This window comes from Eleutherodactylus coqui, chromosome 1 (assembly GCF_035609145.1).
Source record: "Eleutherodactylus coqui strain aEleCoq1 chromosome 1, aEleCoq1.hap1, whole genome shotgun sequence".
In the NCBI taxonomy this organism is placed as follows: domain Eukaryota; kingdom Metazoa; phylum Chordata; class Amphibia; order Anura; family Eleutherodactylidae; genus Eleutherodactylus; species Eleutherodactylus coqui.
This window is the reverse complement of record NC_089837.1, coordinates 171,714,658-171,741,611: the sequence shown is the minus strand read 5'-3', so window position 1 is coordinate 171,741,611 and position 26,954 is coordinate 171,714,658. Positions and strand designations below refer to the sequence as shown.

At 46.1% G+C, this 26,954-nt stretch overlaps 1 protein-coding gene across 1 annotated transcript; it reads right to left on the bottom strand.

Annotated features, from left to right (window-relative positions):
* Positions 1-605: 605 nt before the first annotated feature.
* Positions 606-26,688, bottom strand: LOC136632601 (transmembrane protein 62-like). Its single transcript, XM_066607641.1, has 6 exons — positions 26,579-26,688; positions 12,731-12,853; positions 12,480-12,635; positions 3,625-3,784; positions 1,827-1,940; positions 606-838 (listed from the first exon to the last, which is right to left on the bottom strand). The coding sequence occupies exons 1-6, from the start codon at positions 26,686-26,688 to the stop codon at positions 731-733; spliced, it is 771 nt and encodes a 256-aa protein (XP_066463738.1). The 3' UTR covers positions 606-730.
* Positions 26,689-26,954: the final 266 nt, after the last annotated feature.

Below are 26,954 nucleotides of genomic sequence, written 5' to 3'. Positions count from 1 at the left end.
TCATGGCTGGATTATCACTGCGGGTAACACAATGAACAATCGCAGTGGACAGGCAGCCCAAAGAAGAAAAAAAATGCTGTGATAAGCCACGCCCCTTTTTAACTATGGACAGTATTTTTTGTGATAAAAGGTGGCAACCCTAGCCACAGGGTAGAGGGAGCATGGCTAGGTTGCAGCTCGTGAAAAGTTCTGGGTGTAGCTGCTACTAAGTGCAAGTTTCTCCCAAATTGCTGCACAGAAACAGACTCGCTGCAATCATCAAGCCTATCACTACCTTCTGCTGCTCTCAATGAGCGCTACAAGAAGATGGTGACAGACTCTTAAAATGGATCAAAAGATCATTGGGCAAAAGGATTGGAATGTAGCGCAAAAAAAAAAGCAGCAATTTTTTTCTGTTTGCTTTAAACCAAAGTTGTTTTTTTTATTATTATTTATTTTTTTACTTAGTATGTTCCTACATCTGTGAATGTCTTCATTGCTGGAAGTAGTTAGACTACAGCATTAAAGGGACCCTTCACATAGGACAGAATATTCCACAACAGTGTTGTGGAATATTCATCCCCAAAATCCACACTACTAGCTTGCAGATTTTGTTGCAGAAATAAAAATAACAGAATTCTGCCGGAAATTTTGCATAAAAGTCCACAGTTACCAGTGCAGATTTTGGGAGGATATTCAGGGACGGCGTACTTCACAAGGCTGTTGCAGAATATTCCGCCCTGTGTGAAGGTTATAAAGGATTTTTCCACTTACCCCTGAGAATAGTTCGCCTTTTGAACCGATAAAATTTTAGTAAAATGAGCTGACTCAGTACAGCCAGAATAAACAGCACCTGCGACTAGAGAAGAGATAACCATTTTAGTACCATTTAGTACATTTTCACAATACCTGATCCCACAAAGTCAAGGACCCAGGATGATATATTGGATAATGAGACATAATAAAAAATTATCATAATAAAAATTAGCCTGCATCCATACACATTAACAAAACCATGCAGCTATTAACACGACTTAATCGCTGCCCAGTGATGGTGGTAAAACTGTAGCATTATTGGTAGAACTGTCTTACTATTTAACAAGCTGTAAACTATATGTGGGCGTAGTTTCAGCCCAGTTGGGCAAGCTAATCAGTGTGTTCCAACCCTCAATGGTGTTGGAGTAATAGGAGATTCAGTTTCAAAACAGCTGAAAATCCCCTAGTTTGTTCAGGATTACTCGAAATCCCAGCTCTGCTCCCTCCAATGTCACCAGCATCCTGATGCCTTCCAAGAGCGCCCCTGGCAGCCAAGGAAAGCAGTTCCATGAGTGTGGCTCTCAAATCTCCAGTGGAGGGAATGGGGCCTTGCCAGGGGACTCTTGCCCAGAGGAATGCTGACCCAATGGAACCCAGAAAGGGAAGAGACCAGAGACCCCAAATGAACCCCCATCAATATGTTAAAAGAAAAAAAAACAATATGGTCATCTCTGCTTCTACCTTTAGTAAGGACAGGAAACCACTGGGAAATTTATTGGGAAAGGGCTATGCAACCTTTCTGTGTCCCTGACCCTACAGAAGATGGGGAGCAACCTCCATTGGGTGCTGTCATCAAGAGGACGGAGTGGAAAAAGGCATTGTCCAAAGCCAACAACCCCTTTAAATCCAGATGGAATTATCAGTCAGACAATTCCAGCAATGTTGCTCAGGTGGGCTATATGCCATATGGCTCAAGAAGGGGAGGGTCCTACAAAATCACATGTGGAAACTAGCTAAGCAGGTTCAAAGGTCAAAGAGACCTGCATAACATACGGTGGTGACCTGGTAAACATGAAATACATAGAACTTACAACAACATAATGATCCATAAGAAGAATTAAAGATGGAAAAATGCTAAAGCTGACAGCTGCATCATCTTCCAAGCTGAACAAGTGGCTTCTGGATTGACTTCCTTCTGCTGCATCCTATAAAGGAAAAGGTTACATAGTGACGGTGGGTACCATATTTTAGGAAGGAGGTGACAAATAAGAGGAGTTAGTGAATTCAATATCACAACCATCTTTACATAGAAATCCACAGTCGTTGCTCATAGACAGACTGTAAATAACATTTCTTCCTGGTGTGTGACGTACTGCAGCTCTCATTAAAGGGAATCTGTCACCATCTTTTGCAGCTCAAGGTAGCGACAGGCACCCCGCTTACAGTGATATGCATGTCTGGTTGTTACTAATAAAATGCAAGTTTCTCCCAAAGTACAGCACAGATACATCCAGCACTATAATCAGTGTGACTAACTACCTTATACTACCCTCAGTGAGGGCTGCAAAAAGATGGTGAGAGATTCCCTTTAAGGTTATTAGTGAGAAACAGTAATGTAGCATTTACTAAGAAAACAAAGCACTGAAGGGTGCTCAGCCGAGGGTGCATGCGCTTTGAATTCAAAGTGGGGAAAAAGCTGCTGCCATTACCAAAGAACAAAAGTATTGTGCAGTTGAAATTCAACGTGCCAAATCCTCATGTGCCTGATATTTGCTATCGGGGGAGAGTTGGGAGGCCACCACACACCTTAGACGATCAGTCTGTCCCACCAATATCAACAGATTTGGTCAATCTATAGCCAATCTGTATAGCCGCTCTTAGCTAATACTGGGGAATTCAGAGAGCATGGACTACGTCTCTATTTGATCATCATACCCCTGATAAGGACATACTGAAAAAGGTTTCTGTATGAAAAAAAAGTTACAGAAGTCTTTTTATGGTACGTTTAAAAGGCGTTGTCCCAAGAAGAAAACTTCTGTTCATATGCCCTATAAGGGTGTCATAGCAGGGTGGTTGTCATGTAATAGTACATTTTCCCAGTGCCCACTGAAGGTAAATGTTTGGCTGGTAGTGGCTTGCTGGGGATGGAACCTGGGGTGAGGGTCACATTCAGCATTGGGTCATCTTTGATGGGAAAAGTCCTTTAACGAATATACTATATTGTAGATTAATATTACAGTATATGCACAAGAAAAAAAGCGAAAAACAAGCTGTCATTCACAACTCTAGATATCTTATCCCAATTTTTTAGGATTTGACAAGCAGATCTTCCTGCAAAGGGTTATAGATGGTTGTTTGGAGTCCGACAAGTCACAGCACTCAGATTAACCAAGAGTCTTTTATTAAAAGCACAATTACAAGAGGTGAATGAAGTAGCCCATGTCTGACTCATGATTTGTCAAGGCCTCCCCTCTCTATAGAATGTGTTCATGGCAATTCCATTATGCTGCTAATCATGATATCGTTACCTTGATATGAGAATGCAATTCTATATTATCAAGGCGAACAAAGGTAATTTTCAAGCTTCAGCACTATGGACAGCTTTACAAGGACTAGGTGATTGTAGTTAATGAAAGGCAAATGCAAGAAATCTGAAGTTCTCCATCTTCTAGTTGGTTTGATCCGGCTAATAATAATCACTATATTATACAATTATGTTTCACAATATAAAACCAAGTGGATGTAATATCTTATTTTTTCTCATTCCACTTTCTACACAGTGTACAAAAGCAGGATATGTTGCAAAGATCCGGAACATATGGGCACTGTTGTGCAAAACTGAAGCACTTTAGATAGCTGCATTCACACGCGCCTTCTATTTCCTTTTACCTCAGCTTTCACTTTGATCTTGTGGAGCCCAGTCTTATAATTTTCAGCCATCCATTCCAAGACATATAATGGACCAGATGAGTGCACAGCTTCCCCCACTTCTTTTCCATCTATGAAAACCTTTACGGACGTGATAGGATGCAGAGAAAACACCAGGATTCTATATGGTGAAAATAAATAAAAGCATTATTAGGGGACAGCCACTTCAGGGTGTCAAATTATTGGCCATGGTATAAAATAACATAAGGAGTAACACCGGGTACGTATAGCGTTTTTGATTCCTAATAAAATGTCTTTTCTCAACTTATTTTTTTTTTAAAACACCTTTTGGTTAAAAAAAAAAGGACAGAAGAGCTAGTTTATTGTTTGTTTTCGCAAGATAAACAAAATGAAAACTAAGCATAACGGAAGTCCTGTTGAAAAAAATCGGGATCCATTCAAGAATCCGTTCAAATAATCAGGATGGACGTTTTAACTGAGCCACACGTGTGTACAGGCCTCTAAGCTGTGGATTTTGGCACAGATTTTGGTGGGGAACTGCAGCAGATTTCATTCTTTCAATTGAAGGGGTGAAATCCGCTGCAGATCTGCAACAAATCCGCTACAGGTGATCGGACCCTAATACTCATCTTACCGGTTTTCCCACTAGCTTCGTTAACCAGGCTCAAGTGATGATCTGTCATTACAGCCAATCACTGGCATCGCTACACCAGCCTTACATCCGATGAAAGGTTACAGTAGTCAATTCTTGACGTACTACGTCATTGCTAGAGTGTAATAAAGTACCGGCAGGGGATCAGGGAAGCATCATAAGAGCAGCAGGCATCGGTAAAGTGAGTATTGCTCCTTATTTTACACCGATGTCAGCTGTTTGTAAAAGATTTCATGAAGCTGAAACTGTTTCTGTAATGTAATTTACAATCTTTTATTATGATTACCATCATTACTAATTTTGCCCTGTACTTTCATCTGTACTTTTCAGTTTAGAAGTTCCATCTCAGGAGCTGCCGACCAGGAAACAACTGTTCTGTTTAAGTAGTCACTGATTTCAAGTTTGCCTTCATTCTGTTTGATTTCTGTTTTTTTTTTAAATTAAAATAATGCAGACTAGTAAGCAATAGTTTTGTAAAAACAATTTAAACTCAAGATAGAAAAAAGGCTTCCATCTTTATGTCCCACATGGGTGACAGAACTAAAATATTTATCCCTTTCAATATTTACTTACAGGTTTTAAAGAATGTCATAAGATGGAAGGAACTAATAAGGTATATTTATGAAGACTGGCGTTTCATGACTCCGTTTTAGGCCTTATACACATGGACATATATTGGCCGGGTTTTCATGCCCGCCTGATATAAGCTGCCCCTCTCTGCAAGAGGCGGTGGCGGGATGGGGCGGGGGCTAGTGTGCTCAGCTTCTGCCCCCTGCCATTGTTTGCAATGGGAGAGGGGGGGACAGGCGGAGTTAAGCTCCACCCCTCGCAAACATTTGTCAGGGGTAGAAAGGGGGCAAAAGCTCAGCACACTAGCTCCCGCCCCGTCCCATCTCCTCTTCTTGCAGAGAGGCAGCGTATATCGGACGGGCGTGAAAACCCGGCCGATCTACGTCCATGCGAATAAGCCCTCAAACTGAAGTTTGCTGGACTAAAATGCACTGTTTATTAAAAGGCAAATGACTCTTAATTTGATATTTCTTAGGCTGCCTTTAAAAAACTGAAAATAAAATCTACTCTTAGTAGGAGAAGATTTTGATTTGCAACACTGACTTAAATTTGCCCCCTCTCCCCCAGTAAACTCACCTCTTTTCTCACTACTTTCCAAAAGTGTAGAGAGGAATAGCAAGTCACAAATTACAGTGCAAAAGTAGCATGTTCCAAAATCGACTGAAATATCATCATGTGACAGCAAGATGCTCCCTGCCACAGCAGAGCTGCAGGGTCCTAGTGAACCCTGATCAGCTGTGTTAGTGACTACTGTCACTGTAGGTGGAGGCTTTCCCTGAAACTGGAGATCCAGATATCAGAGCTAAAACCAAGCCATGTGGAGAGAAGAACTGCCTATAAAGCTTAGACCGGACAATGTGGAGGCACAGATCTGGAAAAGACTCCAAAAACTTCTGCAATACTCAAAGTTCCTAAGAGCACAGCGGCCTCCATAATTCTTAAATAGAAGAAGTTTGGAACAACCAGGACTCTTCCTAGAGGTGATCAATCCACGCAACTAAGTAATCAGGGAGGAAGGGCCTTGGTAAGAGGTGACCAAGAACACACTGGTCACTCTGGCTAAGTGCCAAAGATCCTGTGTGCAGATGGGAGAAACTTCCAGAAGGTCCTCCATCACTGTAGCCTCCACCAGTCTGGGCTTTATGGCAGAGTGACCAGAAAGAAGCCTCTTAGTAAAAGACACAGTATACTTGCAATTCACCAAAAGGCATCTAAAAGGACTCAGACTGTGAAAAACAAGATTCTCTGGTCTGATGAAACCAAAATTGAACTTTTTGGCTTTAATTCTAAGCATTATGTCTGGAGGAAACCAGGGACTGCTCATGATCTGCCCAATACCATGCTGTAGGGGTGTTTTTCAGCAGTTGGAACAAGGAGTCAGGGTTGATGGAAAGTTGAATGGCGCAAAGTACAGAGATGTTTCACCTTCCAACAAGGCAATGGCCCCAAGTAAACAGCCAAAACACCACAGAAGTGGCTTAGGGACAACTCTATAAGATGCCCTTGAGTGGCCCAACCAGAGTCCTTACTTGAACAATTGAACATCTCTGGAGAGATCTGAAATTGTATGTCCACAGACTGCCCCCATCCAACCTGACAGAGTTTAAAAAGGACCTGCAGAGAAGGCGGCAAACAAAAACCCCAAATCCAGGTGTGCAAGACTTGTAGCATCATATCCAAAAAGACTGGAGGCTGTAATTGCTGCCAAAAGGTGCTTCAACTAAGTACAGGGTGTAAATACTTAGATCAGCGAAAATTATTAGTTTTTCATTTTTAAAAAAAAACTACAAAGATTTTGCATTGGCCACAACATAACAAAATATAAAAAGTGAAAGGGTCTAAAGACTTACAAAATGCACTGTATATAATGACATTTTATATATGACTCAGGAGATGAGCTATATCCTCCCCTCTTCTCACAGTCTTGTGCCTATAGGGTAACTGGCTGGAGAAGGAGCCCTCCTCTATTGCTCTGTCTGCAATAGGATACCAGGAATGCCAACCCTCCTCCGCAATCCCCATCAATTACCTGTCTGTCTGGTAGGCAAATAGGAGATCGTACAAGACCTCTACAGTGCTACTTATTGAAAGGCAGCTTTCCTATAAGTCAACACCCAGCATTCTAAGTCTTCTCCAGAAAACTCTTGTTTTGGCTTATATTCCCAGTCATGTTACAAGGCCTGTTAAAAGCTTGCACATTGACTTATAGGTGGCGCTGTAGAGGCATTGTACCTTCATTTGCATACTAAATTTCCCAGAGAAGCATTGCATGGCTTTATAAGTCTCCACAAGTTAAAACTGTACCCCTCCCAATAGTCACAAATTGAATGGATGAAGAGGAAATTAACATCCGTGTTTTTATTTTATAAGATAGCTGTAGGAGCATGCAGGAAATTCTATAGACGGCGCGGGCAAGTTTATCTCATGTATAGTGATAACAGTGATCATGTATAGTAAAAAAAAAAGTGTAAAAAGTAAAAAAAAAGGTAAAAAAGCTTGTGTTTCATCTCCCCCCACGGATCATATCTGTGAGGGAGGATGAAATGACGTACCTAAGGCCCGCGGATTTATCTGCGGACCTTACCCCAGCTTCTGCGCACGCGCATGTCGCCAAAATGGCAGGCGCATGCACAAAAGCTGTGGTAATTTAAAATCTCCCTGCTCCTGGCTTCAAAACTTAGCCGAGAGCCTGGAGATGTCACGGGGGGCCGCAGTGGATAATGGCGATCACGTAAAAGTAAAAAAAAGGTGAAGGTTCATCTCCCCTCACCGATGCGGTAATACGCAGATCAATCGCATTGGATTACACAATTCCGCTCACATTAGTGGGTTGGAATTGCGTAATCCATTAGCAGAAAAGAGAACGCAGCAGGTTCTATTTTACCACAGATTTCCGTAACATAGAGCCCATTTTGCTCCATGGTCATGGATATACCCTCAGCCCATACGCAACTACATTGTATACGGGCTGCAGGTACCCACGTCATCGCTAAGCGACGGTGCGGGAAATACAAACAAAAAAAATATATATACTGAGCATGACCGCCTGTGTGAGTAGGCAGTTATGCGCAGTACATTACGCGGCCGTACGCAGGGTCACAGCCGGGCCCACAGATGGGATCCGCTGTGGGCGTCCGCAAGCGGATTCCGCCTACGGCCGTGTGAGCCTGGCGTTATTCAGACCGCTACCTGTAATACGTATTTTACAAGAAGCCCCGGGAACGTTCGCCTTCATGCAGTTCCAGGAGCAGCTTGTTGAGCGCCTTCTGTGTGAGACCGCCGCACCTCATCAAGCTTACGGAGACTCACAGAGCGCCACTTCTTACACCCCATACCCGCCACTGAGGTCACGAAATACCCCCAAAAAGCATGAGAGGAGGGGGGATACACAGTTTTATTGCCCCATGTACCCATCCCAACCAGCCTCCGTAATTACCCCTGTCTTTGGAAATACTACACAGTTCACATTATTACTTTTATCTAAGATTTGGGGAACGCCGAAAAGGGCACGGAGTGTGTGCGGGCGGGGGGGTGGTGGATTTTTAAGGTGTCAATTTTTATTCCGTACAAGTGGGCAATGGGTCCTGGAATTTATTCAGTTGTGCCCTGCAATCCAATGGGTTTTCCCTCCATTATAGGCCTTGCCATGTTTCCTGTAAGTAAATTAGAGCCACAAGGGGTATGTTTTTGAACACGGGACAAACGGGGGTATCCATTTTGGGGTGAAGGTCTTCATTCCTATGTACACTGTACAAAAAAAAACAGTTTTTAAATTGACAAAATTGCCAAAAAAATGAAAATCGTAATTTTTTCCTTCTGCTTTGCTTAGATTTATTCAAATACTGTCGGGTCAAAATACGCAGTGCACCCCTAGATTAATTCGATAAGGCGTCTAGTTTTTAAAATGGGGTCATTTGAGGGGGTTCTTTATCGTTTTGGACGCAAAATGGCTCTATAAGTGGGCGATGGGGCCTGGAATTTATTCCGTTGTACCCTGAAATCCAACGGGTGCTCCTTCCATTATAGGCCTAGCCATGTGTCCTTTAAGTAGATTAGGGCCACTAGGGGTATGGTTCTGAACACGGGACAAACGGGGGTATCCATTTTGGGGTGAAAGTCTTCATTCCTATGTGTGCTGTACAAAAAAAACAGTTTTTAAATTGATACAACTGCCAAAAAAATGAAAATTGTAATTTTTTTCCTACTGCTTTGCTTAGATTTATTCAAAAATTGTAGTGTAAAAATACACAGTACACCCCTAGATAAATTCGTTAGGGGGTCTAGTTTTCCAAATGGGGTCATTTGTGGGGGTTCTCTGTCGTTTTGGCCGCTCAAGGGCTCTACAAGTGGGCAATGGGGCCTAAATCACCTTCATGCTAAATTTCTGTTCTGAAAGCCACCGACTACTCCTTTCATTTTGGGCCCCGTTGTGCATCCAAACAAAAGATTAGGGCCACAATGGGTATGTCTCTGAACACGGGAGAAACAGGGGTATCTATTTTGGGGTGCACGTCTTCATTCATGTGTGTGCTGAACAAAAAAAGCAGTTTTTAAATGACAGAATTGCCAAAAAAACGAAAATCCCATTTTTTTCCTTTTGCTTTGCTTGAATTCATTCAAAAACTGTGGGGTCAAAATGGGCAGTGCACCCCTAGATAAATTCGTTAAGGGGTCTAGTTTTCAAAATGGGGTCACTTGTGGGGGTTTACTTTGGTTTTGGCCGCTCAAGAGCTCTACAAAAGTGCTATGGGGCCTAAAACGCCTTCAAGGAAAATTTATGTTCTGAAAACCACCGACTACTCCTTTCATTTTAGGCCCCGTTGTGCATCCAGACATAAGATTAGGGCCACAATGGGTATGTTTCTGAACACGGGAGAAACAGGGATATCCATTTTGGGGTGTAAATCCTTATTTTCATGGGCACTATAGGAAAAAAAAATATGTCTTTAAAATGACATATTTGCAAAAATATGACATTTTATTTTTTCTTCTCTAAATTGAATTAATTCCTGAAAAAAACTGGTATCGTCAAAATACTCATGACACCCCTCAGTGAATACACTAAGGGGTGTAGTTTTTAAAATGCGGTCATTTGTGGGGGTATCTATTATTCTGACACTCATGAGCCGTTGGAAACTTGGCTTGGTGCAGGAAAACAAAGTGCTCCTCAAACTGCTGAAAAGTAATGTTAAATTTGTACGTCCTCTAAATGGTTAAAAAAAAACACTAAAGTTTTTCAAGTGTGCGACCAGAATAAAGTAAACAGATGGAAATATATATCTTATCAAAAAATTGGTACAGTATGTTTGAACATATTTGAGATATTACGGTTGAAAATGTGAAAAAAATGACAATTTTTTCAAAATTTTTCCAATATTGGCACTTTTAATAAATATACACAAATTATATCGGTCTCTTTTTACCACCTAAATGAAGTACAACATGTGGCGAAAAAACAATGTCAGAATCACTTGGATATGTAAAGCCTTTACGGAGTTATGCTATGTTGAACGACGCATGTCAGATTTCCAAAATTTAGCTCCGTTACTAAGGCGCAAACAGGCTTTGTCACTAAGGGGTTAAACTTTCAAAAAGGTAATCAATCTAATGTCCGTTTCTGACATAATGATCAACCATTGCATCCTCAAGAGCAATGCAAGCTTGGAGACGATAAGCCACACGCTTGCGTGCATCCTTGCACATTTGAACTGGAACGTTATTGAATTCCTCAGTATTAGCAAGCTCGAACTCATCAACTGTTGAAATGGGATACGTATACATTTTATCCTTAAGATGGCCCCAAAGGAAAAAGTCAAGTTGGGTAAAATCCAGAAAGTGAGCCAGCCAGCCCACTGGCTCACGTCTGTTTATCCAACTCTCATCGAACCAGTTACAATGTGCATAAAGAGCTGGGGCTGTCCTGCTGTCAACACAGGTTGCTGAAAATATCCCAACGCTGGATGATGGGATAAACAGTGTGTTGAAGCAGATCCAAGTAACACTTTCCCGTCACAGATCCCTAAAACAAAGAACGCTCAAAAGAGCGTATCAATACCAAATCTGCAAATAAGGGAGATGGAATAATACTGCCACAGTGCCACCTATTGGAAGGCAGCATTCCTTCAAGCCAAAATTAGACTATATACAAGCCTTGTAACAATGACTGGGAATTAAAAGCAAAGCCAGACTCCATGTACAGACAGCTGTTTCAGGGTATTTGCCCTTCCTCAGTGTACAGTAGGAGTCTGGTTTTGCTAGTGAGAGGCCTTGGATGGGGGTGTAATCTCAAATATGAAACTCCTTCCCAGACCAGCACACCTGGCATGCAGTTATCCACCAAAATTGTCACTTCAGGGTTTTCAGGTCATCAATAAAAACAGTTGTGTCTGTTAACACCACCGGATACATGGAACTTGGCCTCATCATTCCACAGTATTCCTCGTTGCAATTGAAGTTTGCCTTCATTGAGGAATTTAATCGTTCCAATTCAAATGTATAGAGATGTGCGAGAACATGTGGCTTATCGCCCCCAAACTTGCAATTTGCTACATGCACGTCACACACTGCTATATACATTGTTCATCCAATACAACAGGGATCAGAAGCAGAGATTAAGGACTTGTGATGTCACTGTCATGCTCTGCCACTGATCACATGACTGATGTCAGAGGTCCTGCACCCTTGTGCAGATTATGGGTGGACTACAAACCCCCCACGGCCTCAGTTGCAATGGAATACTAACGAACACCTAGACAGACAGCAGCTGTGTGCGTACAGGACCTGTGATGATGTCACAGTTAGGTGATCATGGGTGGTGCATGAAAGTCACTCACAAACTCACTCACTCATGGACGGACAGGTCGTCGTTAGTAGTTTGACTACTACTGCTATTACTACACTGATTGATGAAGGAGCTTACCACCTAGAGCCACAGTACAGACCGATTACACAAATTCTGGCTGAGGATGTTAATATATTTTGCTTATTTCATTAACAGTATTTGTGGTTCTGCATTCCACTAAACCATGTGCCAGGGCAAGACATCACAGGATACTGTAGGTTTCAGTGAATGATAATGAACCACAGCTAACGCAAACTTGCAAAAGTATTTTTTTGTAATTATTTGAATGCAGCTAAAATAATAAAATTAAAGGGATTTCTTAGGAATGAACTATTGATGACCTATCTCCAAAATTGGTATTCATCAGCTGCTTTGTGAGTGTATGGAACTAATGTGCTGTTGAAAATGCACAGCTCTATACACACTGCAGTGGCCTGTGATGGTATTGCAGGCGAAGATCCTGGGAACTTCAGCTGCGATAGCATCCCACACCACTGCAGTGTGTATAGAACATCCCCTATGACTTCCCTTGGCTACAGCTCCTACAGTCTACAAAAAAACCTTGTATAGTCTGATCCCTAGTCATTTTTACTTACGGCTTTTGCACAGTTGCTCGATTTCTCATTGGTTGTGAAGCAGGATATACTTTTTAGGGAGTGGTCATATATTTTTTTTTTCAGTTTTAATCAGCAAGTTGACGTATTTTAACAGACAAGCTTGTCTTATTATTCATAGTATTGACATCTTTAATGACCTATGCATTATTTTCAAGGCCAGATAAAATGGAAATACCTGATATGTGTTGAGTGCAGGATCCGTTGTAAAGGCTCCTCTGCGGGATTTGTGTAGAGTGCAGATTTAGGATTGGTAATAAGGATAGCTGGCCATTCATCAAATTGGAGGTCTACAAAGCTGAACAAGTCATGATCAAAGGCAAAGATGCGGTATCTGGGGAAGAAAAAAAAAAGGGGTAAGGATGGGAGAACGAACATGGTATACATATACAGAAAAGGGGAGTCACATAACAGTATAGCATGTTTTACCTTCTGTTATGCATCCAATCTTCCAACTCCAGTTCCAATGTCCCTTGATGATGCTGGGAGTGCAGGACTGGGGCTAACCCTCCCAGGGTGTGCAGGTGACCACACATGTATGCCACAGCTGAACTAGAGAAGAACCCACTGTTAGGTCTAATTTTTCCGGCTTTACATGGCGTGATCGAAATCAAAGACAACTTTCCAATGCTTACACAGTTTAAAATCCATTTTTAATTAGAGATGAGCGAGCACCAAAATGCTCGGGTGCTTGTTACTCGAGTCGAACTTTCCGCGATGCTCGAGGGTTCGTTTCGAGTAACGAACCCCATTGAAGTCAATGGGCGACTCGAGCATTTTTGTATATCGCCGATACTCGCTAAGGTTTTCATTTGTGAAAATCTGGGAAATTCAAGAAAGTGATGGGAATGACACAGAAACGGATAGGGCAGGCGAGGGGCTACATATTGGGCTGCATCTCAAGTTCCCAGGTCCCACTATTAAGCCACAATAGCGGCAAGAGTGGGTCCCCCCCCCCCCTCCCAACAATTTTTACTTCTGAAAAACCCTCATTAGCAAGGCATACCTTAGCTAAGCACCACACTACCTCCAACAAAGCACAATCACTGCCTGCATGACACTCCGCTGGGTTACATGCTGCCCAATTCCCCCGCATGACCCAGTGTCCACAGCGCACACCAAAGTGTCCCTGCGCAGCCTTCAGCTGCCCTCATGCCACACGCTGGCCTCATAGCCACACCACCCTCATGTCTATTTATAAGTGCGTCAGATATGAGGAGGAACCGCAGGCACACACTGCAGAGGGTTGGCAAGGCCAGGCAGCGACCCTCTTTAAAAGGGGCAGGGCGATAGCCCACAATGCTGTACAGAAGCAATGAGAAATCCAATCCTGTGCCACCTCCATCAGGTGCTGCACACGTGGGCATAGCAATGGGGAACCCATGTGCCACACACTATTCATTCTGTCAAGGTGTCGCATAGCTCAATCGACACAGCAAGGGGAAAGCCGTCTGCGCTCTGTCCCCTACCCAAGTCAGTCAGTGTCTTTGTGCCAGACAGGTCAAACACCGCGATGGGAGCTAAGTTTGCACCAACAGCATAGGTGGGTCCTAGGAAACCCAAGACATGAACCAAACATTGATCTGACCGGCCAAACATGGCAGACTTGCACCGCGCCCACGACATAGGCCTCGGCCCACAGCTTCAGCAATCCTAGGCAGGAAGCGGACTTTCACTGCACCCAGGACATAGGCCTCTGCACAAACCCTCAGCAATCGCGGGCCTACAGCGGACTCCTATGCTAGCGTAGCTGTGCACATCTCATTAGCGCTGTATTGCTCCTGTAGTTTGTCCCAATGCAGTGCCCCGGATAGTAGAGCTAACGTCAGATTAAATACAGGTGGGCTTCGGCCCACACTGCATGCCCCAGTCAGACCGGGTTTTTTTTATAAATAGTCACAGGCAGGTACAACTCCGCAATGGGAATTCCGTGTGCACCCACAGCATGGGTGGCTCCCTGGAAGCCACCGGCGGTACATAAACAAATCTCATTGCAGTGCCCAGCACAGCTGAGGTAACGTCAGATTAAATGCAGGGGGGCTTCGGCCCACACTGCATGCCCCAGTCAGACTGGGGTTCTTTATAAGTAGACACATGCAGTTACAACTCCGTGTGGACCGACAGCATAGGTGGGTCCCAGGAAGCCACCGGCGGTACATAAATAAATCCCATTGCATTGCCCAGCACAGCTGAGGTAACGTCAGATTAAATGCAGGTGGGCTTCGGCCCACACTGCATGCCCCAGTCTGACCGGGGTTTTTAATACATAGACACTGGCAGGTACAAATCCCTAATGTAAAGTCCCTGTGGACCCACAGCATGGGTTGCTCCCTGGAACCCATCGGTGGTACATAAATGTATCCCATTGCAGAGCCCTGCTCAGCAGAGCTAACGTCACATACAATACAGGTGGGCTTCGGCCCACAGTGCATGCCACAGTCAGACTGGTAATATGTACCTTAACAGTAACCGCGTTGGTGGGAAATGGCCTCGCCACCATCATGTCTTTGGGAAGCCTCCGTTTCCACACCACAGTGACATAGCATTAGCAGCGGTATAGTCAGAGGCCAGAATTAGTAACATTTCAGCGGTAGCATTAGGGACAGGCCCCAGTAACATATCACAAGCAGCAGTATAGGGGGAGCACAGTATTAGTTCCATTTCAGTAGTAGTTGCAGTCTAGACAGGCCCCAGTAACATATCACTAGCAGCAGTATAGGGGGAGCACAGTATTAGTTCCATTTCAGTAGTAGTAGCAGTCCAGACAGGCCCCAGTAACATATCACTAGCAGCAGTATAGGGGGAGCACAGTCTTAGTTCCATTTCAGTAGTAGTAGCAGTCAAGACAGGCCACAGTAACATTCCCGTTGCAGCAGTTTAGGGAGATAACAGTCTCTTTCACATTTCAGTAATTGCAGTATAGACAAGGCTCCAGTTACATTCATGTAGCAAAAGTGTAGGCCAACCCCACACACCTTGCTGTAGCATGAGTGCAGGCCAAGCCCATAAAAATTACTAGGATTACACTGTAGGCGAGGGCCCAAAAAAATTGGTGTACCAACAGTACTAATGTACCTCAGAAAAATTGTCCATGCCCAACCAAGAGGGCAGGTGAAACCCATTAATCGCTTTGGTTACTGTGGCTTAATTTGTAACTAGGACTGGAGGCAGCCCAGTTAAAATAAAAATTGGTTCAGGTGCAAGTTTCAACGCTTTAATGAGAATTGAAATGTATAAACATTGTTTACAAAAGTAATATGACTGAGCCTTGTGGGCCTAAGAAAAATTGCCCGTTCAGCGTAATTACGTGAGGTTTCAGGAGGAGGAGCAGGAGGAGGACGATGAATATAATACACAGATTGATGAAGCTAAAAGGTCCCCGTTTTTTATGGTGATAGAGAACGATGCTTCCATCCGCGGGTGCAGCCTACGTATTGTTTAGGTACCGCTGCTGTCCGCTGGTGGAGAAGAGAAGTCTGGCGTTGACAGGCGGGTACGCTTATCCGTGATGATTCCCCCAGCCGCACTAAACACCCTCTCTGACAAGACGCTAGCCGCAGGACAAGCAAGCACCTCCAGGGCATACAGCGCAAGTTCAGGCCACGTGTCCAGCTTCGACACCCAGTAGTTGTAGGGAGCAGAGGCGTCACGGAGGACGGTCGTGCGATCGGCTACGTACTCCCTCACCATCCTTTTACAGTGCTCCCGCCGACTCAGCCTTGACTGGGGAGCGGTGACACAGTCTTGCTGGGGAGCCAGAAAGCTGGCAAAGGCCTTGGAGAGTGTTCCCCTGCCTGCGCTGTACATGCTGCCTGATCTCCGCGCCTCCCCTGCTACCTGGCCCTCGGAACTGCGCCTTCTGCCACTAGCACTGTCGGATGGGAATTTTACCATCAGTTTGTCCGCCAGGGTCCTGTGGTATAGCATCACTCTCGAACCCCTTTCCTCTTCGGGTATGAGAGTGGAAAGGTTCTCCTTATACCGTGGGTCGAGCAGTGTGTACACCCAGTAATCCGTAGTGGCCAGAATGCGTGTAACGCGAGGGTCACGAGAAAGGCATCCTAACATGAAGTCAGCCATGTGTGCCAGGGTACCTGTACGCAACACATGGCTGTCCTCACTAGGAAGATCACTTTCAGGATCCTCCTCCTCCGGCCATACATGCTGAAAGGATGACAGGCAAGCAGCATGGGTACCCTCAGCAGTGGGCCAAGCTGTCTCTTCCCCCTCCTCCTCATGCTCCTCCTCCTCCTCCTCCTCCTCAACGCGCTGAGATATAGACAGGAGGGTGCTCTGACTATCCAGCGACATACTGTCTTCCCCCGCCTCCGTTTCCGAGCGCAAAGCGTCTGCCTTTATGCTTTGCAGGGAACTTCTCAAGAGGCATAGCAGAGGAATGGTGACGCTAATAATTGCAGCATCCCCGCTCACCATCTGGGTAGACTCCTCAAAGTTTCCAAGGACCTGGCAGATGTCTGCCAACCAGGCCCACTCTTCTGTAAAGAATTGAGGAGGCTGACTCCCACTACGCCGCCCATGTTGGAGTTGGTATTCCACTATAGCTCTACGCTGCTCATAGAGCCTGGCCAACATGTGGAGCGTAGAGTTCCACCGTGTGGGCACGTCGCACAGCTGTCGGTGCACTGGCAGATTAAACCGATGTTGCAGGGTCCGCAGGGTTGCAGCGTCCGTCTTGGACTTGCGGAAATGTGCGCTTAGCCGGCGCACCTTTCCGAGCAGGTCTGACAAGCGTGGGTAGCTTTGTAGAAACCACTGAACCACCAAATTAAAGACGTGGGCCAGGCATGGCACGTGCGTGAGGCTGCCGAGCTGCAGAGCCGCCACCAGGTTACGGGCGTTGTCACACACGACCATGCCTGGTTGGAGGCTCAGCAGCAAAAGCCAGCGGTCGGTCTGCTCTGTCAGACCCTGCAGCAGTTTGTGGGCCGTGTGCCTCTTCTCTCCTAAGCTGAGTAGTTTCAGCACGGCCTGCTGACGCTTGCCCACCGCTGTGCTGCCACGCCGCGTGACACCGACTGCTGGTGACGTGCTGCTGCTGACACATCTTGATTGCGAGACAGAGGTTGCGTTGGAGGAGGAGGAGGGTGGTTTAGTGGAGGAAGCATACACCGCCGCAGATACCACCACCGAGCTGGGGCCCGCAATTCTGGGGGTGGGTAGGACGTGAGCGGTCCCAGGCTTTGACTCAGACCCAGCCTCCACTAAATTCACCCAATGTGCCTTCAGGGAGATATAATGGCCCTGCCCGCCTGTGCTTGTCCACGTGTCCGTTGTTAAGTGGACCTTGGCAGTAACCGCGTTGGTGAGGGCGCGTGCAGTGTTGCGGGAGACGTGGTCGTGCAGGGCTGGGATGGCACATCGGGAAAAGTAGTGGCGACTGGGAACCGAGTAGCGCGGGGCCGCCGCTGCCATCATGTTTTTGAAAGCCTCCGTTTCCACAAGCCTATACGGCAGCATCTCCAGGCTGATCAATTTGGCTATGTGCACGTTTAACGCTTGAGCGTGCAGGTGCGTGGCGGCGTACTTGCGCTTGCGCTCAAACAGTTGCGCTAGCGACGGCTGGACGCTGCGCTGAGAGACATTGCTGGATGGGGCCGAGGACAGCGGAGGTGAGGGTGTGGGTGCAGGCCGGGAGATAATCGTGCCTGTGTCCTGAGAGGGGGGTTGGATCTCAGTGGCAGGTTGGAGCACAGGGGGAGAGGCAGTGGTGCAAACCGGAGGCGGTGAACGGCCTTCGTCCCACCTTGTGGGGTGCTTGGCCATCATATACCTGCGCATGCTGGTGGTGGTGGCTCCCCGGCTGATCTTGGCGCGACAAACCTTGCACACCACAGTTCGTCGGTCGTCTGCACTCTCAGTGAAAAACTGCCACACCTTTGAGCACCTCGGCCTCTGCAGGGTGGCATGGCGCGAGGGGGCGCTTTGGGAAACAGTTGGTGGATTATTTGGTCTGGCCCTGCCTCTACCCCTGGCCACCGCACTGCCTCTTTCAACCTGCCCTGCTGCTGCACTTGCCTCCCCCTCTGAAGACCTGTCCTCAATAGGCTTAGCAAATCAGGTGGGGTCAGTCACCTCATCATCCAGCTGCTCTTCCTCCGAATCCTCTGTGCGCTCCTCCCTTAGATTTACTGCCCTTACTACTACCTCACTGATAGACAACTGTGTCTCATCGTCATCGTCCTCCTCACCCACTGAAAGCTCTTGAGACAGTTGCCGGAAGTCCCCAGCCTCATCCCCCAGACCCCGGGAACTTTCCAAAGGTTGGGCATCGGTCACGACAAACTCCTCCGGTGGGAGAGGAACCATTGCTGCCCAATCTGGGCAGGGGCCCGAGAACAGTTCCTGGGAGTCTGCCTGCTCCTCAGAATGTGTCATTTTCATGGAGTGAGGAGGCTGGGAGGAAGGAGGAGCAGCAGCCAGAGGATTCAGAGTTGCAGCTGTGGACGGCATAGAACACTGTGTGGTCGATAGATTGCTGGATGCACTTTCTGCCATCCACGACAGGACCTGCTCACACTGCTCATTTTCTAATAAAGGTCTACCGCGTGGACCCATTAATTGTGAGATGAATCTGGGGACCCCAGAAACTTGCCTCTCTCCTAATCCCGCAGCAGTCGGCTGCGATACACCTGGATCAGGAGCTCGGCCTGTGCCCACACCCTGACTTGGGCCTCCGCGTCCTCGCCCCCGTCCACATCCTCTAGGCCTACACCTACCCCTCAGCATGGTGTATTACGAGATTAGCAGAAACAGAACGCTGTAATTAAATGTGCCGCTTATTTGCCTGTGGTTGGAGGCTGACTTCGCGTAGGTAACGCACAGCAGAGTCAGGAAACAATTATGCGCAAGGCTGGGTATTAATTCACCAACTACTACCCCCAGCAGAGACGCAGTAAACTGAAGGCAGTGACAGGCAGGCCAAATATAGTATATTTTTAAACTTTTTGGGAACAACCACACTGCCTGTAATATACACTGTATTTCGATTTCCCTGTTGGAGGCTGACTTCGCGTACGTAACGCACAGCAGAGGCAGGAAACAATTCTGTGCAAGGCTGGGTATTAATTCACCAACTACTACCCCCAGCAGAGACGCAGAAAAACTGAAGGCAGTGACAGGTAGGCCAAATATAGTATATTTTTAAACTTTTTGGGAACAACCACACTGCCTGTGATATACACTGTATTTCGATTTGCCTGTTGGAGGCTGACTTTGCGTAGGTAGCGCACAGCAGAGGCAGGAAACAATTATGCGCAAGGCTGGGTATTAATTCACCAACTACTACCCCCAGCAGAGACGCAGTAAACTTAAGGCAGTGACAGGCAGGCCAAATATAGTATATTTTTAAACTTTTTGGGAACAACCACACTGCCTGTGATATACACTGTATTTCGATTTCCCTGTTAGAGGCTGACTTCGCGTACGTAACGCACCGCAGAGGCAGGAAACAATTATGCGCAAGGCTGGGTATTAATTCACCAACTACTACCCCCAGCAGAGATGCAGTAAACTGAAGGCAGTGACAGGCAGGCCAAATATAGTATATTTTTAAACTTTTTGGGAACAACCACACTGCCTATATAGCCAGTATATCTCTTTCACCTTTCCCACTGTCCCTGCCTCACCAGTACTGCCCCTACACTCTGTAAAATGACTCTGTATACTCTGTAAAAAGGACGCTATGGTCTGCACGCCCGATATACAAAAAAAAAATAATTGTGCAACACTGCTCCCAGCAGCCTCAACAGTACTGCACACGGTCAGATGTGGCCCTAAGAAGGACTGTTGGGGTTCTTGAAGACGAATATAACACCTAACACTCTCCCTATAGCAGCTACAGCAAGACAGCACTTTCTCTGTCAGAATGCATCTGTGGCGCAAGGCTGGGTATTAATTCACCAACTACTACCCCCAGCAGAGACGCAGTAAACTTAAGGCAGTGACAGGCTGGCCAAATATAGTATATTTTTAAACTTTTTGGGAACAACCACACTGCCTGTGATATACACTGTATTTCGATTTCCCTGTTAGAGGCTGACTTCGCGTACGTAACGCACCGCAGAGCCAGGAAACAATTATGCGCAAGGCTGGGTATTAATTCACCAACTACTACCCCCAGCAGAGATGCAGTAAACTGAAGGCAGTGACAGGCAGGCCAAATATAGTATATTTTTAAACTTTTTGGGAACAACCACACTGCCTATATAGCCAGTATATCTCTTTCACCTTTCCCACTGTCCCTGCCTCACCAGTACTGCCCCTACACTCTGTAAAATGACTCTGTATACTCTGTAAAAAGGACGCTATGGTCTGCACGCCCGATATACAAAAAAAAAATAATTGTGCAACACTGCTCCCAGCAGCCTCAACAGTACTGCACACGGTCAGATGTGGCCCTAAGAAGGACTGTTGGGGTTCTTGAAGACGAATATAACACCTAACACTCTCCCTATAGCAGCTACAGCAAGACAGCACTTTCTCTGTCAGAATGCATCTGTGGCGAGCCGCGGGCGGGGCAGATTTTAATACTCGGGTGTCACCTGATCTCCCCAGCCACTCACTGCAGGGGGGTGGTATAGGGCTGGAATGTCACAGGAGGAAGTTGTAATGCCTTCCCTGTGTTTCTATTGGCCAGAAAAGTGCGCAAATTTCTCAGGGAAGAAAATGAAAGTGACTCGAACATCACGTGGTGCTCGTCTCGAGTAACGAGCATCTCGAGTACCCTAATACTCGAACGAGCATCAAGCTCGGACGAGTATGCTCGCTCATCTCTAGTGTTAAGGCAATTTTCTTGGGAAGCGCTAATAAAGAATCGTTTATAGTCCAGGAGGTATTAGTGGGTTTTGACATTAGGAATTGTAAGTTATGGTAACTGGGCTGTGGTCGGACCAAGGAACAGAGAGGATTTTAGATTGTGAGATTTGGGGTAGAAATGAAGCCGGAACTGGAATCTGGTCTATTCTCCTGTATATGGAATGAGGGGCGGAGAAATGTGTGAAGTCTTTGACTGTGGGGTTGACTTCCCTCCAGGAATCGACAAGATGGTATTGTAGTAGGAGCCTTTTAAGGTTATGTGAAATGGAATGTTGTGGTTGTATATGGGGCTTTGGAAGGGAAATGGCTTTCCTGTCCAGGCTCAGGTCAAAGATGCAATCAGAATCTCCACATAGGATGACTGTGCCGCTCTTGTTAGCTTCTACAATTTCGAACAGCTTTGTAAGGAAGTTAAAGGGGTTGTCCCGCGACAGCAAGTGGGGTTAAACACTTCTGTATGGCCATATTAATGCACTTTGTAATATACATCGTGCATTAAATATTGGCCATACAGAAGTTATACACTTACCCCCTCCGGTGCTGGCGTCCCCGTCTCCATGGCGACAATCAAACTTATCCTCTGGTCGCCGCAACAGTCGCGCTTGCGCAGAGAGGAATCCTCTTCTGTAGGGTGTGGGCTCACGAGCTGTGTCCTGGCTCCTCCCCCTTCTCAGTGTCATCGCGTAGCTCCGCCCCGTCACATGGTGCCGATCAGCCAATGAGGTGGCTGTAATCGGCAGTGGAGCTCAGACTGGAGAAGAACATCCACGGTGCACCATGGGAGAAGACCCGCAGTGCACCATGGGAGAAGACCAGCGGTGCACATTGGGAAATGATGGCGGCCATCTTGGAAGAAGATTTTTATAACTTCATGAAACAGCTTCATGGTGAGTAGAAACGCTCTAAAAAACTGATTTACGTGGGTAGTTTGTGATGTTTGCTTAACATGGGGGACTGGGTTGTGAAAATTTTTTCGTTTTGGCCGCGGGACAACCCCTTTAATTTGTCTTGAATTTGGAGCATAATATGCTGCGATGGTAATCGGGACGTCCTGAATAACCCCAGTCAGGATTACGAAGCGGCCTTCTGGGTCAGATATAGTTGAAGTATGGGTGAATGGGACAGAGCGACCGATACATATAGTCACCCCCTTTGTTTTGGATGAACCCATTGCTGAAAAGAAGGTGGGATAATGGGGAGAAAGATAACATGGGGAGGAGTGGTCAGAGAAGTGGGTCTCCGGTAAACATACGATATCTTCGTGAATACATTTGTAATAACGGAAGGCTTTGGATCTTTTATTAGGGGAATTGAAGCCCTGCACATTGTGTGAAACGATTTTCCGATACCCCAGTCCCGAGAGGGAGGAGGGGAGAAGGACGGGGGGAGGTGGAAGGAATGGCCAACCAGAAGAGATAGCGTTGTCAACAACACAAGTACCTTGTAACAGTAAGGCTGCCGTAGTAGTCATGGCAGCTGTTGCCAACAGCATTGGCACACTGCGAAGGTGCCAGAGAGGAGCTTAAAGTTATATCATGGGGAATGGAGTAAGGAGACCCCCTTTTTTAGAGGGGAAGATTCAGGAAGAGGGGAAGAGGAGAAGAGGTAAGTAGAAGAGGGAAGGGAGGAAAAGGATGGAAGGAGAGAGCAGCTCACCACTTGCAATAGTGGTTAGCACGTGGTAAACATCGATCAATGTAAACAAGTATTTAACTCATGGCCACCGCTATAGGATGGACCCGCAACCAGCAACAAGTAACAATAATCCTACTCGAGAGTCTCGTTATCAAACCTTATGTTGGCTAAATCCTGAGACTGGAGAGGAGAAAAAATGACAAAACATTTAACAGGATATTGTGATCATTGTAGTGGAGATTGTCCTGCATACGAGAGGGGACATCTAGTGAATTTGCTATTGTGGGGCTTTATTAAACCAATGGCAGAGTTCCATATTAGTTTAAAGGAGATGTCCCGCGCCGAAACGGGTTTTTTTTTTTTTAAACCCCCCCCCCGTTCGGCGCGAGACAACCCCGATGCAGGGGTTAAAAAAACCACCCGCACAGCGCTTACCTGAATCCCGGCGGTCCGGCGTCTTCATACTCACCTGCTGAAGATGGGCGCCGGGATCCTCTGTCTTCATGGACCGCAGGGCTTCTGTGCGGTCCATTGCCGATTCCAGCCTCCTGATTGGCTGGAATCGGCACGTGACGGGGCGGAGCTACACGGAGCTACACGGAGCCCCATAGAGAAGAGGAGAAGACCCGGACTGCGCAAGCGCGGCTAATTTGGCCATCGGAGGGCGAAAATTAGTCGACACCATGGAGACGAGGACGCCAGCAACGGAGCAGGTAAGTATAAAACTTTTTATAACTTCTGTATGGCTCATAATTAATGCACAATGTACATTACAAAGTGCATTATTATGGCCATGCAGAAGTGTATAGACCCACTTGCTGCCTCGGGACAACCCCTTTAATGTCCTAGTCCTGCCATGGGTCTTGAATAAGAGCGAGTGCACGTTTTTATTCATGGCTCTTGGTCGTTCTCCACTATTCTCCTGGGTGATTTGGGGGGCTGCGAATTAGTTGCTGAATCCGACTTGAGCTGATTGTGGGAATTGAAGATCTTCAAAGCAGCGTCTCGCTCCCTCTTTAGATAGACTAGTGTGGGATCTATCCTTGAAAGAGAATGTAAGTCTGAAGGGAAATCCCCACCTATACTGTATTCTCTTCTACTGCAGGATCTCTAAGTAGGGCTTGAGGGTTTTTCTTTTTGCCAATGTTGAGGGCGCTAGATCGGGGAAGAGTTGATATTCGTGCCCTTGAAAAATTAGTTTGGAGGTGGAGCGAGCCGCTCGTAGTAGTTTGGTGCAAAGGAAGTGCATTTTAAGAACTATGTCCCTCGGGGGACCACCCGGTTTGCGGGCCCGTAGAGCTCTATGGACTGTCCATCTCCAGACTCTCTATAGGGATGTTGGGACAGAGTTCTTGGAACAAGGCTGTTGTGGTGGATTGGAGGTCCTGGATGGATTCAGGAATGCCGCCGATCCGTAGATAGTCTCTGCGGGCTCTATTTTCGGCATCCTCCAATTTGTCGTGGAGGATCAAGATTTCCTTGTGTAGCTGCTCCACCTCTTTTTCATGGGACTCGAGAACAGTTGTTGCGTTGTCCATTCGGTCTTCCAATGCTGCTGTTTAGTAGCCTAGGTCCCGAATTTCTTTTGTGAGTTTTGATGTGATGTCGGAGGAAATTTGTAGGAGTTCTTTTTTGAGTAATGAGTGTATTTGAGGCATAAGAGTCGGTTATCAAGGCAATGATGTCAACTAGGTTGGTTGGGTCCGCAGGTGTGGAAGTCTGAGCAGCTGGGGTGTCTTCCATAGATGAACAAGATGACTCGTCTAACGGTTGGAGTCGAAGTTTGTCTTGAAGACCGCTTGGACACTGTCGGAGGTAGATCCTTTTTTTCTTGTTTTGTGGATGAAGGGCGCATCATTTCAGTGGAGTTTGATCAGGAGTAGGTAGATGAGGTAGGGGTGGGGATTAGGGGTCTCCTTTGGTTATCAACCTCTATCAGGCACCAGACGCTAGTTTAGCTACATTGGGGCTGTGTGGTCACCCCTATAACCAATGTCGGCTGTAGCAATTTCAGAGGACGACGGAGCCTAGAATACTAATGTGCATGATGGGTACAGATCCGTATTCTGCGTTCTGTATAGATTGTACGGTTGTAGTAGGTCTAGAGAGTATATCGCGTGTTCCTCAGAAATAGTAGGCTTTAAGTTTCTTAGGTCATCAAATTAATAGATTATAATTGGAAACCAGGAGGTAGCGATCTGACGAGGGATAATAAGGCAGTTGGCGACCGTATCCCGTGTATAGTAGTATATTGGATTAACTGACAGTTCTAGTGAAGAACTGTAATAGGAGTCTTGACCGTTGGTACGGGTTTCGCTGCTAGGTGGCAGCAGAGGCCCTTAGAATCAAAGAATGTAATTTGAGGGTAGCAATCCTGTTTAATAATCCACAAAATGAGGACTCTGGAATGTGAGATCGCCTGTATAGTAGCTATAAATGAATTTATAGTGGAAAGTGAGAGACTGTGGATTTATTTATTTCGCTGGTGTGGGCAGGAGCCCTTGTCTTAGTAATTACACCCTCTCGGCACTATTTTCCCCAATAGCTGTTGGGGAGAGCCTGTTTGGGAATGCCACGTGTTTCGAGGGACCCCTACCCTAGTCAGTAGTCCCGAACAGGCAGGTCTCAGGTGATAGTGTCGGTCTCTGGTAGGGAGGGGGCGACTTTGTACTCACTGCGGTACAGGCCCGGTGGTGGTCTTTGTAATAAAGGTATAAAGGTCTCCTCCCAGCTCCAGCCATCTGCGGTAGTCGCCTGCGCCGTGGACGGGAGCCATACACTTTTTTTTTTTACAGTCAAATTGTCTTTTAAGTGTACATTTTCTTTCGCCCTATAGTTTCCATCTAAGCACTAATGTTATGCCAAGACTAACTTTATTCCATAGTCTTTATTGCCATTATTGATATTGGTTTTAATACGATTGTGACAACCTTTCATGTTAAAATATATGGTACGTCAATTAATTCTGTGGGTTTTTTCCATTTTAGTTCACACACAGATACATTATTTTATTAATTTAGATTTTTTTTTTTTCAACTGAATTTCTATTTTCCTTTATTCTCTCCTTGTTTTGGGTTTTTCTTTCCGCTCTTCAAAAGTCTGAATAATTCAGTCTACCAACTCCTCTCCATGTCACCTTTTATTCCACTTTGACTCTACACCATGTGTGTGTTTTGTATAGTTAACCCAGCAGGTACTGAGGAAGGGGTTCCCAAAGCTCGAAACACGTGTACAAGCTGGTTTTAGTTAATAAACAGATTTATTTTTGCTAATCGCTGAAGCTCAAGCAATTTTATTACGTTTGCAGGTTGCACCACATTCAGTGTTCCAGAAAAAAATTTTTCTTTTTCCTCACTCATTCCACACTTAACCTTGCGACAGCAACTCCAATTCTCACTTATATTTGTATCCCATTTCCTATCCACCGGGGTTGCTCCATGCATCATTTTTTTTTCTATCTCTCTACACTATAGTCACTGCAGGAGGATGTTTTACCCTGTAAGGGCTCATGGGTGTATGCGTAAAATGCTCTGGGTTACCTGTAGTATTTTACACATGCATAGCCCATACGCTTTACTGGCAGAAACCGCATATGGGTTGTGTATGGCACTGCGCATGCCCGGGAATCTGACGTCAGACATGCACATGTGGCCCTATTCTAAAAATGGCCACATTTTCTGGCAGACGCATCAGCAGAGATGGTAAAGCTCTCAGCAAAGGCAACAGCCCTGTCCAATTCAGCAAGAAGAGTTCTATGGCTAAACTCCTGGTCGGGCGATTTAGCCATAAAAAACAAATTGTGCTCACTTCCATTCTATGGCCAGTTTCTCTTTGGCCCAGATCTCGACAAAATCCTCGAAGGTATCCGACAGGAAGAAGGGATTCCCAGAGGAGAAACAACAGAAAGGGAAGTCCATTTTTCGGGCCCCAGCGCAGCAGTCCGAGTCATATAGGGGCAAGGGCAAGACAGGCCGCTGGAGTTACCCCAAGGGGCGGTTGAGGGAGGAATTTCCTCTTCAACCCCCACCAGGGGGACCCAACAAAACAAAAACCCTGATGCGATCCCAGTGGGGGTGAGGCTGGGGAACTTTGCAGATCGATGGGCCTCAATCTGCGAGGGTTCATGGATTCCGGAGATCCTACAGCAGGGGCACCAAATAGAACTGGTGTCCCTCCCCAAAAG

Coding starts and splice junctions, on each gene's coding strand:
- LOC136632601 (XM_066607641.1), bottom strand. CDS start 26,688: ATGGACTTCCCTTTCTGTTGTTTCTCCTCTGGGAATCCCTTCTTCCTG. Junction 12,636..12,730: donor GATTGGATGCATAACAGAAG/GTAAAACATGCT, acceptor TTTCTTCCCCAG/ATACCGCATCTTTGCCTTTG. Junction 3,785..12,479: donor CTGCACTCAACACATATCAG/GTATTTCCATTT, acceptor TTCACCATATAG/AATCCTGGTGTTTTCTCTGC.